Below are 19148 nucleotides of genomic sequence, written 5' to 3'. Positions count from 1 at the left end.
AATATGGCAGAGGTAACACAGTTTACAGGCCCAGCTAAGCTCTCCCAGTGGTTAAAGAAGTCAGAAGGGCTTGCAGTTACAGTAGGGGAAGTACCAACCATCACACAGCTGGGAATATGGAGAAATGGCAATAAAATTTAAATGATTGGAAATACAAAAAGATGTAGTAGTAACCTTTTTTTTGTTCATAATTAATTTGCAACAAGTTTTATTCAATAAACTTTTTTCAATGCAAGATTTCTTAGATACTTGTGACAAAAAAAGTCATGATACGTAAACATTTGTAAAATGAGAACCTACTCATGTAGGAATTCATGAAAAAGATAGGAGATAATAATTAATAATAAAATAACAATTACAAAATAGTATTTAAATTTTAGAGCATTACAATTTTTTTTTTAAATTATCGCAACCTCAAATTTGAACGGTCTAGTAATAACTGAAGCAAAGAGGGCAGCGTGTGCTGGCAGAACATGGCCGATGCCACGGAGCTGTTATCTGTGGTACGAGCTTCCAGAGGGGATGCCAACCGCATCACAAGCAATACGGCACTTGCCAAAGAGAAACGCAGTATTCGGTTCATTTCCTTTCAAACAATGGCTCCACGTACCTTCGGGACAACTGTTCCCCTGGTCGGGCGGCGCGGAGGAGTGGCGGCCCTCCAGCGAGGCCTTGGCGCTGCTCTCAGAGTCCACAGCAGCAGTTCTGTCGTAAGCAGGGTCGGGCCCCTCGTAGCGGCCCTCGGGCGCGGGCTCCGTCTCGGGGTGCAGGGGACGGTAGGCCAGCTCCGGCTCGGAGGGCGGGCGGGCCTTGCTGCCGTCCCGCAGCACGGAGGCGCGCATGCTGGCGTCCGGCACGGCCTCCGCCAGGCCGCGGTGGTGGCGCTTGCGCGGGCCGGCGTCGTAGAGCGCGGCCGAGGCGGGCATGCGCTGCTCGTAGGCGGGACGGTAGTGCGGGGGGTGCATGTACGGGGAGATGACGGGGCCGTAGCCCGGGCCCGACGAGGTGGACGGGTGCATCAGGGGCTCCGGGCCCTCGGGGGCTTCCTTCTTCACGCTGGAGATCTTGGCCTGCTTGCGGCCGGTGGGCGAGTCGAGCTGTGCGTCGTGGCCGACCGTGCCCTGCACCACGGCCAGCTTCTCGTGTTCCACCGACAGCCCCTTCACCTGCGGCCACACGCTCCTCTCACAACCCAAGCTAGAGCACTGTGTCATGCAGCCCCATTTACTTCGTAAACAGATGGAAACAATGTGTTACAAATACATAATAAATTGCATCCACTTGTAGTTAACTTATTATGAACCTACTTCTAGTTCAATGTTACGTTGTGTGTTGGCTATGCCATCTTTGCAAGGTGCTTCAAATAACAAAAATATTGAACAGCATTTTTTGACATGATGAGCCTAAGATTGAAGCTGCAGTTAATGGCCGGGAAAATAAGCACACCACTTGTGAAGCACAGTATGTCCTTGATTAACGGATCAGTTACGTTTTGATAACTGCCCGTTATCAAAAGTCCATTACTTCACGTTTCCTCATAAGGAGCAATTTTTAATGTCCTGGAATACATTCGTACACCTTCGAAAAATGTGTACATTTCCCATAATTTCTCAAAAATTACGTATCACAGAGAAATAATAAACAAGATAAAATTGATTTGATACAATTTATGGGACATATGCCATTGTAGTTTTGGACTGTTTGTCATGGAAAAACTTCAAGAACACAAATTAAGAAATGGAAATGAAATCATAAACCAACAGGGAACAAGCTTAAACCAGCAGAGGCGTGACAAACTACCTGCAGGCACTCGGCGGCCTTCAGGAAGCTGGACAGACTCTCCTGGGACACGTGCACCTCCCCCTTGTACATGAACTCGAGGAGCGCGGACATGTTGGCCGAGGACGTGCCGTCCAGGATCACCAGCACGCTCGGACACAGCGGGGCCCGTTCAAACAGGTCCTGGAAGTGCTTGCTACATGCTGCCAGGATCAGCCTGTGAGCCTTGAATGTGACGCCTGCAACCACGTGACGAGCATCGCTTGACACTGCAGCTCTTCAATTTACACCCAAAAACTATAACCTGAATTTTTTGGCAAGTAAGCATCTTCATTACTTTGCACACGTGTTTCATCGGCGTGCAACAACCCAGGCTCCTGCTCTCCCCATTTTAAAAATAAGTTTATTAAAGATTTATTGTGTTTTCTGATCATTCAATGCCATGTGAGGTTTATTTTTCAGAGTTATTTGTGTGTTTGAAACATGTTTCATGATCATACTTGACACTGTTTCATGATCATACTTGACACTGTTTCATGCTTCTTTGGTTTTTCTGATTGTTTGCTTGCTTCATAGTGAATAAACCACTTAATGTTGACTTATACTATTGTTTTTTTGTGTAGTCATTATATGTTTCTTCGAATATTTAAGTATTGTTTAATGTATTGCTTTAATCCATTAACGTGGGGATTCAGGGATTATTCTAAAAGTTTCTCGAACAATTGGAATGATGAAATGGTTTTATCATTTATATAAGTGTGAGAGAGAGACAGGCAGGGTCTGTGTTATTTCAGTTGAGAGGCTGTTGCTGTGTGTCCATTATTGGCCATTTTTGTGATTGGTTTGAAATTATGTCACTCTTGTTCCGAGAGGTTGCGTGAGGAGCGGGGGCTCAAACTTAACACAGAATGTACAGGCAGAGAACTTCATCATGTACTTGTTTTCATGGTCGGAAGATGGCGGCCATTGGGACTTTTGAATTTTCATTAAGTATTAATAAAAAAACTGAAGAAAAAAAAAGTAATAGTGGCCAGAGAGACTTAATTTTTAACAATCAATCGACAGAAACATTATTTTCTGGAACATAAATACTATTTCGATATTTTTCCAAACGCCTTCGAGCGTTCATGTATTTACAAGCTGGCCAATCCGAGCTCGCCGGAAGTGTGTTTAGAGGCTTGAAAAGAAACAAACAATAAATTCTTGTTTGTTTTTCTGTTTCCTTTTATGCTGCACCCACAACTTTACAATACTGCAATGTTACTACAAATTACTCATAAATGTTTGTGTGTGTACACAAACAATTCTACAATTTTTTTTCATTTATAAACTAAGAAAAGTTTTTAAAATTTACTACCAAATGTAAATTTCATTTTTTTTAAATCTATGTATTTTACAACCAACACTGACAAAATCTACTATGTTTAAATTAATCCCAATGAACAAACACAAACATTAACCTGTACAACCATGCACACAAATAAAATCACACTACAGACCCTGCCTTTGACACCTGTAAGTCTAAAATTATGCAAGGATGGGTGGCTAAAAGATAGGTTTCGACAGCAAATTACAGAAGCTGAGTCGAATGAGACGCACAAAGCAAATGCCGGCGCAACGTGATGTCTGGTTCTCAGGAAACCGTGTTTTGTACGAGCTTCACCGAGGGTCTCACTGCAGTCAGACACCGAGCTCTCTCTTCTTGCTGTTTGTGTGTGCGAGACCAGAGGGTTCCAACAATCATGACCAAATTAGTCTTGCGCTTACACAATTTCTCTAATAAAGAAAGGGTATTAGGCATATTATGTGCACATGGTTGGGAAAATAAATCTGAAAATTTGTACACTGGAAATTTCCCCGTATATGTCCTCCAATTATGGCTTTAAAATTTTGTTAGTGTATAAAACGTAACATAATTATGTGGTTCTAACAACCATGGTTGAAAAATATTAGTCATCCGAGAAAGCATATCACACACAGATACTTGGAAATGTGGGTAGCCAGTGAAAAAAAAAAAAAAAAATAAATAAATAAAACTTTGAATACTCGTTGCTTAGTTAAAATGTTGCTTATTGTTCATTTTTATTATTATTAAGTAGCATTACAAAATCCAAAAAGTGTATTTATATTACACAAATAATTTAACTGTAAACATGAACATTGGTATGCTATGTCAAATATTTGTAAGGAAACAATTATTTGTTATTTCAGAGTGAAAGGATTTGAGGTTGAACTGAATACAAAAAGTTTATTATTTGTATTCAAAAGTTTGAAAATTTGGATAGGGCCAATTCTCAGTTACTTCAGTATAATTCAATTATTAAACCTTTTCTTGATTCTAAAGACATTAAATTAAAATAATCAAAATCAAATTCTTAGTAACAGAATTGTTTTTCATGACAACATTCATGTCTTTTAGCAAAGTTAGTAAATATATGAAAATCTATTCTCACAGCAGAAAATAAATAAAACTATTAACAAGACGAACGTGCGAACGTGTTCTTACCTTCACAGAACAGAATGACATCTGTAAGGCTCTCGGACTTGAACAAGTTCCCGAACGCTGTGGCCAAGTTGCTGCCGAAGCTGTTCCACTTAAGACAAAACTGCTGCTGTGATTCCATTCCAAATGTCGATTGGAATGTATTAGCTGGAACAAGGACCAGTTCCCCACTCATTAGTCAACATATTCTCCATCACTAACACCTCTAAGAGCTTTGCATGCAATCTTGTCCTTGCTATTACTGCAGAAGCTACATATCCACACTCAGACCATCACGTGAAGTTGTTTACAAGTTACAAATACGTATGTTCCTGCTACACTGACACTACTACAATGCATAAAAATAGAAAGTGAGTTATATGGCCCACAAACTAGAACACGGCACTCTTAACTTCATTTGTTGGATTAACAGTGAACTTTTGTTGTGCGCAAATGCACGAACCCCGTTTGAGGTGAACTTACGCCATTAGTTGTCATAAGAAACCACAAGAATTGACAAAAACTATGAATACATAACATATGGAAGTCAGCACAAAGAATTTCCAGGAGCACACACGGACAATTGGGCTGACAAAAAAAGAGAGATGCAACAAATATATACATACATATGTATAAACATAGACAAGCATTAATCTCGGACAACACAGTGATGCGGCTGCACCGCTTCTGGGAACGACACGGTATATCAGCAGGTTTGAGTGGGGAGGATAAAGATGCAGACACAGAGGCAGCAAACCAGTGGAAGGAAGAAAAGTTGGAGAGTATTTTTAAAGTCAAACTCATTAGACAACATTTAGACATATCAGAAAATGCTGATGAAACTGCCTTTTTTTTACAATCTGCTTAACAGGACAACTGTATATAAAGGTAAAAATGCACTGGAGGAAAAAAAGCAAAGGAAAGGTTGTCTGTGTTGTTTTGTTGCAATGCCACAGGAACAAAAAAATTGAGGCCATTAAGCATTGGTAAACACAAGACTCCCAGATGCTTCAAGGGAGTTTCTAGTCTTCCTGCGGATTATGCTAGTAACACCCGTGCATGGATGACGAGAGAATGCTTCTCAAATTAGCTGGTGAAAACCAATGATATGAAAAAGGAAGGAAGAAAAATTCTTTTGTTAATTGGACAACTGCGCAGCACACAGTGTTGATGTTCAATTGGAAAACATCAAACTGATGTTTCTGCCACCAAACTGCACATCTCAGTCGCAGCCCCTTGATCAAGGCATTATTCTGATTGCCAAGGTACATGTTCGATAACGCCTTGTTGAGAGGTTGCTCATCAACATTAGGTCGGAAGTGCCCACCAACATCAATGTTCGTCAGGCAATTGAGATGATCACAGGTGGATGATGGAGTTCAACAAGAAACTATTGCCAAGTGCTAGAGAAAGTCTGGCATTGTGAACTATAATGCTGACGAGCTCACTGCAACTTCATCAGACCAGGATGCAAGCCACGCTACAGCACAAACATGCGAAAGCAATGACAGTGACTCTGAAGTATGGCATGAGGCGTCAGCCTCCATGCAGTTTGATGCTGTTTCATTCACTGACAGTGACATCATTAGTGAAGTCAATTGATTATAGTCATCAAATGCTGAACAAATTCATCTCTAAACACGAATAGGTTCCAGAAGAGATCAGAAAATCTTTCTAACACAAAGTACATTTTGTTCAACAGAGTATGATTCAAACTCAAAAACAAACTGACTTAACAGATTTATTTTAAAAATAAATAAACTTTCAAGTTTATTTATTTTAAAAATAAATAAACTTTTAAGTTTTTCAGAAACACCAATATTTAAACTGATGTTAAATGTACGCCAAATGATAATGTTGTATCTTAAAATAAGTCTATTTTTGATTTATTTTATGATTTGACTCTTTGTAATAACATGTATATATTTTTTCAGTACTATGTACAAAAACTTGCTTGCAAGCACCCAGGCATTCCAGCGAGCAGTCGGTGGTATCTTGCAAGAAGTGAACCACCAGATAGCAGCGAGTGATAAGTTAACACAGCCCTCGCATACCCGAGGCCAGAGTGCCACCACAGTTAACACATGCCCTTCATCGGCAAACACTCTGCATTTACCACCATAGCCAGTCAGTCATTTTGCTTCCTTTACAACTATAAATTGAATTAAAACAAATTTATTGTTTCGAGAGATTGCATGCTATGGATTATGTAACACATAAAAATGTCCAAAGTATACATTCTATAAAAAAAACCATAAATACTATCAGAGTTATTTATTCACACCAATGTAATAAAACATTTTAAAGCAACACACATACTAACAAATGTACTGTAGGCAGGGCTAGTTGAAAGGTGGTGTAGTGTAATGTTTCACATCTAACCAGACAAAATTTAGTGAATGGTTGAGTTCAAACTAACCAAAATATGGTACCTATAATTTGTGCCAGTCATTCTTTTTGGGGCACACACAATTGTGAACATAGGGAATCACCTTTACAATACAAAAGGTTATTTTGACAGTTTGCTTCACAAGTTCTAGTGCAAGAAACTTTAACAGCTCAATGCATGGCAAGTAAGCGACTGTGGACGCTTGGCAGTCGCTGCTCATCATGCGGTGCAACTTTCCAATGCAAAAAATCAATGAGAATCAACACAACCAAGTGCATTCACACATGCAGGTCTTGAGAAAACTGTCAGGTCATTTGTGAACTCTGCAGTCATGGTCATGCAGTACTGAACATCTCACACACGTGCACTGGGCCGGTCCACTTCTTTGCAAGACAAGCCCATGTATCGCATTCCACCGGAAACCAAACACAGATTCTGAGCCTCCGGGAAGAATGACACTCAAGCAATCGTGTGCGTACATCTTTGATGGTACTTCGAAAAATCTAAACCCCACAGAAATTAGAATATCACAATAAATATCACAAATTATGCCAGGTCCTGTGTAAACATTTTTTCATTTGTATTCAACTTACGATCATAACTAAGTGTTATATCACAAGTTATTGTCGTGTCGAGAATCATTCAATGTACCAAAATAAAACCGCAAGCATCATGTATGTACCACAGGATCACTGAATATGGGATCTTATCATTATGATCAAGAGATAAACTTGCATATGTGATATGGAACTTTTACCGTGATTTATAGTAGTGTTTCATGTGAATGTTGTTTGCTGTGTTAGGTGAGAAGTTTGTTGGGTGTGTGTCATTTGCGATGTTAGGTGAAATATTAGGTTAATCATACAATTTATTAAGTAATCTAAAACCAGCTCGTTTTTCTATAGGTTAGTTTTGAAAGAGTTGAAGTGATACAAACAAAACAAAAGTTTGGGTGAGGGTAGGTCAGGTAATAAAAACTATAGGTATATATAATTATATCGCGATATGGTAGGGATACTGATGCAGTTATCAACGAGGCTGTGCTGAAGTAATTACGACCTGTACGTTATTACGGCACAAATGAGGGGACTGGCATTTTGGATGGGAAAGATTCACTTGCTTGTTTTGCATAAAATTTTGTTGAGAAAATTAAATTAGAGTATGTACAGAATTTAATTTCAATATCGTGTTCTACACTACAATAGGTAGGCTGAAGTATACTTTATGACACCTAAAGAAGTTTAAATCATAGTAAAAAAAATTAAAATTTATATTATAAATGGAGTATCACAAAATATGGTAAACTGGGTGTAACTTTAGTAAAGAATACGATACTGTAAATATATGAACATTACTGTGTTACGTACTAGAAAAGGTAAATGAATATATAAAAAAAATATGTAAGCTATAGACTATTTCACAAACTAGTACGAATTAAGAAACCATCCCTTCAGAAACCATGCTTTTATATTTTTTTCTTTCCATTCTAAAAAGCAGTGACATCCGATCATTACCAATTTTATGTTTTAAATGTTAGGCTATAATTAACACTTGAACAGAAATAAGTTAAAACTTTTAATTTTTATAAGCTTTGTTATGTGACATATTCCGATGCTCTCATTTATATATATAATTGCTTTTTCCAAATAAAATTTGTTATATAGGTACTTGAATTAAAGGTGATACTCTACAATTAATCGAAAGTGTTTAATCAATTTTGTTAGTTCCATTAAACTTGTGATTTTAGTTAATTTTGTTAATGCACATATATTAAATGCTAAGCAATGTTTATTATTTTCAATTAATAAATTATATATAGGTATGTACCACGTATTATATATGAGCCTATGCTCATGCGGAACAAACATACAATGCAAATTAATAAAAAAATAAATTAATAAAATTGACTGCATAGAAACTAGCTTTCCTATATACAGTTACAATAGAACTGGCAGTTTACACAAAATAACCAGTAATTGCAAAATACAAGTCAATATTCAATGCTTAATCATTTATTCAGATGATGCCTATACAGTCAACAGTGATGTCACTGCCTTTCATCTAAACTGACATTGAACCAGGACACGGAAAAAAGTATTTACTACTTGGGCGATAACATTCTAACAAGCATGGTACGAAGAACTGAAAGCCTAAACTAAGTATTTGCGATCTTCAAAATGCTCACATTAACAAATCACACGATAAGTGACATGACATACTTCAACAACATATGTACAACTACGTCTTACTTTGCGACAGAGTTGCTGAAAGCAAGGCCAATAGAATCGTACTAGCCAAAATACGCTAGACGAATTTATATTTACATAACAGTTCCACATGCTAGTTTGATCTAAGCTACCGTCGACAATACACACAACGCATAACTGAAATAAAAACAATTCCTTTACCTCTGCTTAACTAAAGTGATACCCATCTTCGTATTGCAAACCGAACGCCTAAAATTAGCCAGTGCAGCAAATGCACTCACTTTTCAGGCTACTATAGAACTGAAACAAACATTCGAATATATCGACACATACTCTTCACACAACACGAAACAGCAACAATGACACGTTTAATTTCAAATCGCGATAAAAACCACCGAATAACCAATAAAAACTTTGTTCAAGGTAATCCTTGCACCAAATCATTCACACATGCAACCATCTTGACACGAACATGCAACGCGACTGAAACAACCTATGTCCACTGTATGGTGATTCTTGCAAATTCACAAACGCCACAAAATCACGAAAGTCGCGAATAAAATTGCACTTTAACGGCATCTAAATAAACCACAGATTGATCATGTAACCTTACAATGTTAGGATAATACCTGAGATAGGTCCGTTTCGTATTTAAAAATAACTTAATTCGCTAACCCGTGCATAAAAAGAAATGTTGGTGTAGTCTACTGCCAGAAACAGTTGTGTATCTGTTATGAAAGTTGATGCACCTGTTCACGCTATTTCTACTAATCAGAACCTTAAACTAGCAAATAAATACATTCAAAAATTTTTAAAATAAACATAATAATGACGTGTCACTATACAATTTATATCTATACTTAAGAAACACTAGAAAAATAGTCATTAATACTTACGAAGGAAATGGCAAACATTTGCACGCCAAAACTTTCATGCTACCCCTGGTGCCCAAAATGAAAACTAAACATACGTCATCAGTAGATTAGTTCAACGTTAGATGCCAGAGTACGCTAGCGTGGCGAGAAAAATTTCGCACGTCTATTTTTGCAGTCTGCTGTTCTGGTTGAGGAGGGCCATTTTGTGTATATTCAGAAGTTTTACACCATTATACGTCTCAAATATGATGAATGTTGTAACGAAATCTGGGAACTTAGCGCCCTACTTGAAGCAAGCTACGCAAGCTGTTCCTTCTCAAATCAAACCACTTACGAAACCAGTTGTAATATCATCGTCTTTAACGGTCCAACCACCCTCGATAAAATGTACGATACAAGGGTTATACTCAGCTTTACCGAAAGGTCAAACCAAAGTATTTTCTGGAATTGCTGGTAAGTAATTATAAAAGGAAATACCTGTTACTGTTGCAAGTTGTAGATTTTTGAGTACATGGTCTTGGTGTATTTTATGGCATAACCCAATTTGTTACATAAGGATTAGAAGGTGGTTCTCGAACAGTGTGTACTTGACCCTTATCCATGTTCAAGTACACACAACGAGGGGTGTTTAACTGAAGTAGCAGGTGATAAAGGAGTCTGATGTGTCTAAGTACCTGGGGGTGACCCTGCACAATAACCTAGGCAAAGAGGTTCAGTGGGTGGTAAAGGATAAAGCATACTCCATGCTAGTTAGGCCAATGATAGTGCATACAGCTGTAATTAGGAATCCAGGACTAGTGTCTGAGCTAAGAGAGCTGGAGAAGGAAGAAATGCATAGTCGAACTGAGATGGTTAAGGAGCTTCGGTGGGAAGCATTACAATGGCTGAGAAGGGTGGAAAGATTAGTCGGGTTGCGTAAGGTAATAAAGGGAGAGGGTGGCTAGGGGCAGCTGGGAATTAGGGAACACAGAGGTTGTTGTAAAGGGCGGAGAGGTCATAGGTGGAAGCTCCAAAGGGAATGGAGGCGAATGAAAAGAGGGAGTCACAGCTTCCTAGTGAGGGCAGGAAGGGTAGTGGATTGCTGTGGGTGAGAGATACAGGGGTTCTGAGGAAATGACTAAAAGAGTTGGGTGGGAAGAGAGAGAAAGGGAATGACTCCTTGCCACTTGGTAAAATCTCAATTGTGGGTGAAACAAATCAACAAATTATGTATTTGCAACCCTGCATACTTCACTTGTCCTTGTGGTGTACTAGATAAATTCAGAGGGATGTAGTTCTTGTACTCTATTTGCTGTAACAAAACACTTTTAAAAATTGCTAAATTTCTTTGCCTCGAAGTTAGGTGGGAAGTATACATTATTCGCTTCCATTTGTGACAGTCCTTGTGATGTCACTACTGAGGACTAATACTAATAAGTATATACTTATGGCAAAATCAGACAAGGCCTAGGTTAGCTTGATGCTGGAGTTTGTCTGACCCAGAAATACCTTGTTAGCGGCTTCAGGCATATAAGGCAATTCATAACTGAAGTTAATATTGGCTCGATTAGGGGAACCACATTAATAGTTTGTAAAATATTATATTTTAAATGTTTTTACAATGATTTTACATACTATTAAACAATCTGATGGTAATTATCAGTAATTGCATCCAAAAATAAGTAAATCAAAACCGAAAATACATTTTTTTAGTTCTTGGATTTTTTCCTAATAATTCTGTAAAACAGCCTTGCAATGAGTAAAATACTTTCCTGGCATGTAGTGTTGTAATTTGTGATTAAGTTAGAACAATGTAAAATGGAAATCTTTTGTTTAGGTTAGCTACATTTAAACTTCTGTAAATAATTGTGAACAGTTGCTTAAGTTAATACTTAACAGAAAGTGTTGAGGAATTGCACGTGTGCGTGTTGCAGCGGGCGTGCAGGTGCGACTGGCGCACACGGACGTCCAGGTGCCAGACTTCTCCGCGTACCGCAGGAAGCAGGTGGCTGACCCCGGTGTCCGGAACAGCGAGAGTGCAGACGAGCGCAGGGCGTTCTCCTACCTCATCGCTGGAGGTACTCACTCTCTCGTCCAGTGTTGGCTCGTTGCGATTGCAGCGGTCCAGCTTCCGTTTCCCTGAGCCGTTGCACGTTGTAGGAGGATGTTCACATGTTCGTTAATGGGCTAGTATTTGTGATGGTGTCTGTTGGATTTGCAAATGTGCTGGTGACTATTTCCCAATATATAAATTGTTCATAATAAATGCACAGATTCAGGTTTGCCATGACTGAAATGATATTTGTGAACAAGATTAATTCCAAGGTGTATATATGAGGTTAGCAGCAACTAATTTGAAAATGCTGCTGACAAAGAAACACATGGACAAATTTTTTTGGTCATTTATATCTTAAGGCCCTGTAACACTGTCAAACATTTAGTAAACTACATTTTGAAAGTTACATTAAGAGGTTAAAAATGTTTCTAATAATAGAGAATATTAATTGAATGCTTTTTTATTATTATTATGTTTATTTTGCAATTCAGAAATGTTGTTAGCCCTACTTAGGAATGTTATGCCCAAGCATGTAAACAATGTGGTGCCTGAAGTTTTTAAATTTAATTTTAGTTTGTGTAGTCTCAAAATTTTATCCAGCATTTATTTAAATTTGTATTCAGACATATATTTGTACTGTAAATTAATTATAACAGGAGTGTTTTCATTAAAATGGTATCCAGCAAGCACACTTCGTGGTCGGAAAACAACCAAAGTTCAAAAAATGTGTAAATGTAGGACAAACTTGCGACATTGAAATCCATTATTTTGGCTTTATTTTAAAAAGTTCTCTAGTTTATACCCATTCTCAAGGTATTCTACATGTCCTATAAATTATCCATTATGTGGTCAAAGTACGAGATAAGACATAGTTGCCAGAGCCAGGGTTAAGATGAGACTTATTATTGTTACAACCTATGTGAGGAGAACTGGGTTCGTAAGGGATAGTCCAATTAAGTTTTATTACAGTTTTATTAAGTAATATTTACATTAATAATAAATAATTGTACTGAAAAAATGTCTGATTACATCACTGGCACTTAAAAATGTTTATTCTCCAGTCACTCCTTGTCTGTCAAGTTCCACAGTTCGCACTCCTCACTGGAGCTGGGCTCAGCAGTGGTTCGCCCCTCACCACACGCCTGTCCACACACAGTCTCGCGCCACTCACTCGCACTCTCTCGGTCCCGTCGAACTCTTGTGTGTGGCTCTCTCCTCCCTCCCCTCTCTCTCTCCTCCCTCCCCTCTCTCTCTCCTCCCTCCCCTCTCTCTCTCCTCCCTCCCCTCTCTCTCTCCTCCCTCCCCTCTCTCTCCTCCCTCCCCTCTCTCTCTCCTCCCTCCCCTCTTTCTCTCCTCCCTCCCCTCTTTCTCTCCTCCCTCCCCTCTCTCTCTCCTCCCTCCCCTCTCTCTCTCCTCCCTCCCCTCTCTCTCTCCTCCCTCCCCTCTCTCTCTCCTCCCTCCCCCCTCTCTCTCTCCTCCCCTCTCTCTCCTTCCTCCCCTCTCTCTCTCCTCCCTCCCCCCTCTCTCTCCTCCCTCCCCTCTCTCTCTCCTCCCTCCTCTCTCTCTCCCCTCCCTCCCCCCTCTCTCCTCCCTCCCCTCTCTCTCTCCTCCCTCCCTCTCTCTCCTTCCTCCCCTCTCTCTCTCTCCTCCCTCCCCTCTCTCTCTCTCCTTCCTCCCTCCCCTCTCTCTCTCCTTCCTCCCCTCTCTCTCTCTCCTCCCTCCCCTCTCTCTCTCCTTCCTCCCCTCTCTCTCTCCTCCCTCCCCTCTTTCTCTCCTCCCTCCCCTCTCTCTCTCCTCCCTCCCCTCTCTCTCTCTCCTCCCTCCCCTCTCTCTCTCTCCTTCCTCCCCTCTCTCTCTCCTCCCTCCCCTCTCTCTCTCCTCCCTCCCCTCTCTCCTCTCTCCTCCCTCCCCTCTCTCTCTCACCCCCCCCCCCTCTTTGCCGATGTCGCATTACCCTTCGCTCTCGGAACTCTCGAACGACTACAGCCATGGCAGCTTATTTGTTTTTGTTGTCGCGGAACACTAGGGGAACAAGAGGAACGTCCAAGGAATAGTTTGGTATGCCATGACAAGTATTGTTTCGTATGTAAGATGCCTATGCCTCGGGAGCTGTTTCTTGTGAACAATTACACCTGAAAATGCTATTCTGGTTTAAATATCAGACTGTTAGGAAAGAAACAAAGTATTTGGGTAGTTTTGGAAATATGGAGCTTTTCTGAATTATATAAAATGAACTGACAGAGAAAATCTTGCTATTAAAATTACATATTTAACTTGTAGCTTCACAGCAATGACCAATGAGTTATTGTTTTTTCATGTTTGTTTTAAAATCTTGCAGGTGTAGTCATGTGTGAATCAGTGATGAATGTGTCTATGTGACTAAGTGCAGTTCTTAGCATTGTGAAATATATTTTATGTATGCAATAATATACACATGTCAAATTTAATGTGAAATCTTAAGAGCCGCAGGAAATGAAAATGCAATGGAAGGGAAAATGAAGTTTGCCACAACTCTGGCCACTCTGCCACTCTGCAGTCGCAAGTGTGGCCCACGGGCTGCTGCTGTTGCAGGGGGGGCCATCGCCAGCGCATACGCGGCCAAGTCGGTCGTCACGCAGTTCATCATGACGATGAGCGCCAGCGCGGATGTCCTCGCGCTGGCCAAGATAGAGATCAAGCTGAGCGACATCCCGGAGGGGAAGAGCGTCACGTTCAAGTGGCGGGGGAAGCCCCTCTTCATCAGGCACCGGTGCGTACACTCGAGAGACTAGGCCAGAGTGCTTGGTGGACTGGTTCGACACTGCTGAGAGCGTGGTGTGTTGTTGGCAGCACTGGGGAGGAGATCAGCAAGGAGGAGAGCGTGGATGTGAACAGCCTGCGAGACCCACAGCACGACAGTGAGCGGGTGAAGGTCCCACAGTGGTTGGTGGTCCTGGGAGTGTGTACGCACCTGGGCTGTGTGCCCATTGCCAACTCCGGTGAGTAAAGCCCTCTGCGATAGTGTCTCCAGTTATTGGCTGTGGTCCTAGCAGTTAAAAAGACTAAAGGAGGTATATAAACATAGAGAAGTAAGAATATTAAAAATATGAGGTGTTGACTTCAAGAAATGCAGCCGCAAGAAATGTATAGTACATTGAGCCTTGGAGCAGTTGAACTAGGTGGTGGAACTGATTGTTAATTGGCTAGTTCCCAGCGTCTTAATTCCAAGTTGTTGGAAGATGGAAGGGCCGTGCCTGGTGCCAGCCTTAGTGCCTCTCTGCTGAAAGTGCACTGTAGCAGTTAGGTATTTTAAAGTTGATATAAACGTAAGTCTCTTGTCCACGAACTGTGAACTACGAATAGCTATTCAAACACCCCACCGGGTTTCCTGTACCATGAATTTCTTGAGAAGCTCCAACCCATCCTTGAACTGCACAACATAGCGACAAAGCAGACATACTGCAGTCAGGACAACTGAAACAGCCACATTGCTCTACTGCTGGTTGCAGTACCAACACTTGCAAGGCATATTGACTACCAAGTCGACCTGTGAGACACCAGAGTGAGTCTCCCATCTCCCAGCAACTCGGAATCAAGATGCCAGGAACCACCTAGTCCAGCCCCCAGGGCGCAATATACTCTGAATATCTAATTAGATTCTGAGCACTTTGTGTGGGTATTTTTTCCGTATAAAACGATGTATTTTAAAGTAGAAATCTAATCTTTATTCGGACATCACCAATTTTTAATTAACGGAAATACGAAGTTGTCTGATGTGGAAATTTTCTTTTAAAGACGTTTTTAAACGTTATAACCGTTATCTGTTTGTCTGCATCGCCGCGGTGTATGTACCGCTTATAAAAATGTAACCAGCGCTAGTTGGCATCATTCGTGTTTGGTTATGTTGCTTCCCGTACAGAGCGCGCACATGTAGTCAAATATTTATATCTCGCCGATTGGATGCAACGCGTGCTCTCTCTGTCGAGTGCTGAGTTAAATACATTTGATGGTCCGCACTCTTTCATGGTATATGTGTGTACTACGACGATAGTTCACATTAAATTCAGGCTCGCATTCAGGTCACATTTTGTTTTTCTATTTAAAGTTGAAGAAAGGTTTTTGTTGCATGACCTATAAATTTAAATTGCTTGGCGTGCTGTTTTTAATACTTCACTTTTTAAATAAACATACTTTCTATGAATGAGTTTTGTTTTTATAAATAACGTTGCCTAACAATTTTTTTTTATCTCGCATAAACATTGCACCCCTACTTTTCAAACTTGATTTTAGTATAAAATGTGCGACGATTATGTGATAAAACACTGTAATTGAATGCTCTACTCTGTTTGCTGCCTAAGCTGTCATATTGTACTCTTGCTACGGTTGTGTGTGTATGTGAATACCTGTGAGGTGTGCAATGTTGCAGGCGATTTCAACGGCTACTACTGCCCATGTCACGGCTCACATTATGATGCATCGGGGCGCATTCGCAAGGGACCAGCACCCTTGAACCTCGAAGTCCCACCCTACGAGTTCATGGAAGAAGGGCTTTTGGTTGTTGGTTGAGATTCTTGGCAAGTGTAACCAGTAACTTAGTGCATTGTACATTTTCAAAATCAGAAAAATACATGTTGTAAATAGATTTCTTGCTGTGATTGTGTTATTTATGTATTTGTGTTTAAATGTAAATACATTCTGAATTTGTTTTGTAAGTTCTTCTGTAGTCTCACTCCATCACAGTTGATATCTGGAAGACAAAAACGTAACATTGAAGAAAGAATACTTTCTGTTGAACCCAGTTGTTTAAGATCCCCTCTCCAGGACTCCTTTTCAGGGTACTGTGGAATATCTTTATAACAATGTTGTTACAAAATTCACGGAAAGCACGTTTTGCACTGTACTGTACTTGTTGCAGTGCACACATGTATCCACACCACCCATCGGCCCAGCAGCCAACCACTGGGCCACGCTACCCTCTGCTTGTTACTGCAACTTGGGTTTGCATGGTTGGGATCACTGATTGTTGATGACTTGCTTAGTGTGTTTCCTCAGGTTGTGCTTTTAGGCTTGGTTTTGTGCACACTTGATGACATGCTTTTTCTTAGCATACGAACATGATGAAGAGTAGGGAGTAGGGTTGTGTGGGCTCCCGTCATTTGGGAATAGTCTTAGGATCACCAAGTTTTTTCCTCATTGGGCAGTGAAAACAATTTTTAAATCACTTATTAACATGGTTGGTCCGACATAGCAATCATGTAATCTGGTTAATTAATATTTCAGAAGAGAGATTCTAGCAGGTCACATGTGCATTTTTATATTAAACATGGTTAAACTGCTATCTGTCCAGACTTGAATACATATAAACAATTTAGAGGCACAGTATGTGTGTGTGTATACATATATATATATATATTATATATATCTGTGTATATACTTGATTTTTTTTTTTTTTTTTTCAGAGACATATCAGTTAATGTGAAATTATGGATAAGCAAAGGTCAAATAAATTAGACCCTACTGAAATGCTAACAGCAGGAATTATTTATGCTATTTTCCATACACCAGTCTTTTAGAAAATATGAATTAGCCATTTATATATTGCTGCTAAATTAAAGTGCATTTGTGTCTCCAAAATTAATGGGTTTATCTGTCAATACTGTTGGCTCTTCTTACTGCATTTAATAATTTTAAATTACTGTAACATGGAATTTCAGTTTAAATGGCTGATATATGGTAACAAGCGCTAACACACCACCTGCACTGCCACACACTTGCCCGAGGCCATCAAAGCACGGTTACACCTCTACACCTCTCCATCTAAGCTCTGAGACGCCGGCTTATCGGGACACGGGGCACACACACTGCATGCAGAGCTTCAGAAGAAACCACAATTTGAAAACTGCTAAAGATATCAGTAGTGTCGTGTTTACAAAAAGCTTTTCAAAATGCGTTGAGGGCGGGTAGGTAGTTCTGTTTAGGAGTGAAAATAGAATAACTTTTGAACATGAATCGCCTGGTACATGTTTTTCAAAGCTCCCACGGGCCTTTCAGTACACTGTATATTCATTTCTCCGCCATCTAACGTTACGATTACCGCCCAGATCCAAGTTTCTCTCTGCACGATGAGAAGACTACATCTCAGAGGACATACGTGCAAGATAAACACCAGCGAGCACACTTATCATTCATTCCACCTCGCTAACACAGTTACACTACTCACTGGGCAGGCCCCTAAACATAACGCTTGACTATCCAAGGCCCAGTTGTGTGCCAAGATAGGTTTTTCTTTCTTTTAGGCTGCTTTTCAAGATTTCACCTCTAAAGAAAACTAGCACTATGTGTTGCTTAAGACAAGAACATGACTGACTATAAATACATATATGAATTTTTTCTTAAGTGTACTATACCTTCTATCTTGACATTTTTGGTGTTTGAACTTTGTGGGTCTGCCACCTTAATGTGGTTCTTAAGGACAGGATGTTCAGTCATCTGACGGGCGCGGTATCCACGTACGGAGGTACATTACCTCTGGGTCCACCAGCTAAGAGGGGCCGACCCCTGGAGCAGGTGCATCCACTGGACTTGGAAGTCACGGTTCTCCGAAGAATGGAAGGACCTCGCGATACGTTATGGCGAACTTTTTTTGTTTGATTGTGACTTTGCAGCTACGAAAGCTCAGTGTCAGTATATTTATATTTAAGGGTCTTGAGTAGAGCAGACCTGCTCTGACTGCGTGGCTACAGACACAGAAGTTTTGTGGCGGCCAAGTTGAACTAACATGTTAAAACAATGTGAGATTTTGTTATTTAACTGATGTAGGTAAAATGGTGATAAATTTATTCTTGCATATTTGTTTATTCTGACAAACAATTCTTTGCAAAAAAAATTTTTTTCCATTTAATTAAATTTCTTTTAGCTATATTTTTAAATATTTATTTACATATTCTTCGTAAAAGATGATCACAAATACGATTGCTAAGGACGTTCAGTTTTAAATAAACAAATGATTCCTGTATAGGAAGGCTGACTTCTTTCCAGATGCTGAGTTGCCAGCTCACTTAACCGCCATAAACAGCTAAGCTTTAAATAAAGTTAATGGTGGTGTATAATTTACATATTTTTCAGCTGAGTGTGGTGTGTACCCTTATGACAAGTGACAACACTGAGGGAAATTTTGGGCGAACAAAAAAATTTCCGAGATCAGAAATTATTTAAGTTTACAAATATCAAAAATGTTAATACTTTTTGGAAGGAAAATTGTTTTTTTTATTTATTTTTTTTGCTTAAGCCCAAATTTAGTATATACATTGATAAGAAGAGTCAGGCAATTTTCAAGGACCAAAATATTAATACAAAAAAATCTCAGCACAACATATTTTTGTTGCATGACTTATTCATTTAA

The 19148-nt window shown here is 39.9% G+C and overlaps 2 protein-coding genes across 6 annotated transcripts in view; one reads left to right on the top strand and one right to left on the bottom strand.

Moving 5' to 3' along the window:
* The window catches only part of LOC134534374 (zinc finger protein chinmo), a 41409-nt gene extending 31606 nt beyond the window's left edge, over positions 1 to 9803 (bottom strand). The window contains exons 1-5 of one of the 5 annotated variants that reach the window (XM_063372830.1): positions 9487 to 9743; positions 9059 to 9157; positions 4286 to 4429; positions 1801 to 2018; positions 611 to 1166 (exon numbers count right to left, since the gene is read on the bottom strand). In XM_063372830.1, the coding sequence (XP_063228900.1) occupies positions 611 to 1166; positions 1801 to 2018; positions 4286 to 4403 (892 nt within the window). In that variant the 5' untranslated portion in view covers positions 4404 to 4429; positions 9059 to 9157; positions 9487 to 9743. The other 4 variants (XM_063372831.1, XM_063372833.1, XM_063372832.1 and 1 more) reach the window with 4 other exon arrangements.
* Positions 9795 to 16388, top strand: LOC134534377 (cytochrome b-c1 complex subunit Rieske, mitochondrial). Its single transcript, XM_063372836.1, has 5 exons — positions 9795 to 10185; positions 11646 to 11789; positions 14339 to 14516; positions 14597 to 14745; positions 16173 to 16388. Exons 1-5 carry the CDS (start codon positions 9855 to 9857, stop codon positions 16310 to 16312), a joined length of 942 nt encoding a protein of 313 aa, XP_063228906.1. The 5' UTR covers positions 9795 to 9854; the 3' UTR covers positions 16313 to 16388.
* Positions 16389 to 19148: the final 2760 nt, after the last annotated feature.

Source organism: Bacillus rossius, chromosome 7 (assembly GCF_032445375.1).
Source record: "Bacillus rossius redtenbacheri isolate Brsri chromosome 7, Brsri_v3, whole genome shotgun sequence".
Classification (NCBI taxonomy): Eukaryota; Metazoa; Arthropoda; class Insecta; order Phasmatodea; family Bacillidae; genus Bacillus; species Bacillus rossius.
The sequence above is the reverse complement of the archived record's forward strand: the minus strand, read 5'-3'. Positions and strand labels throughout refer to the sequence as shown.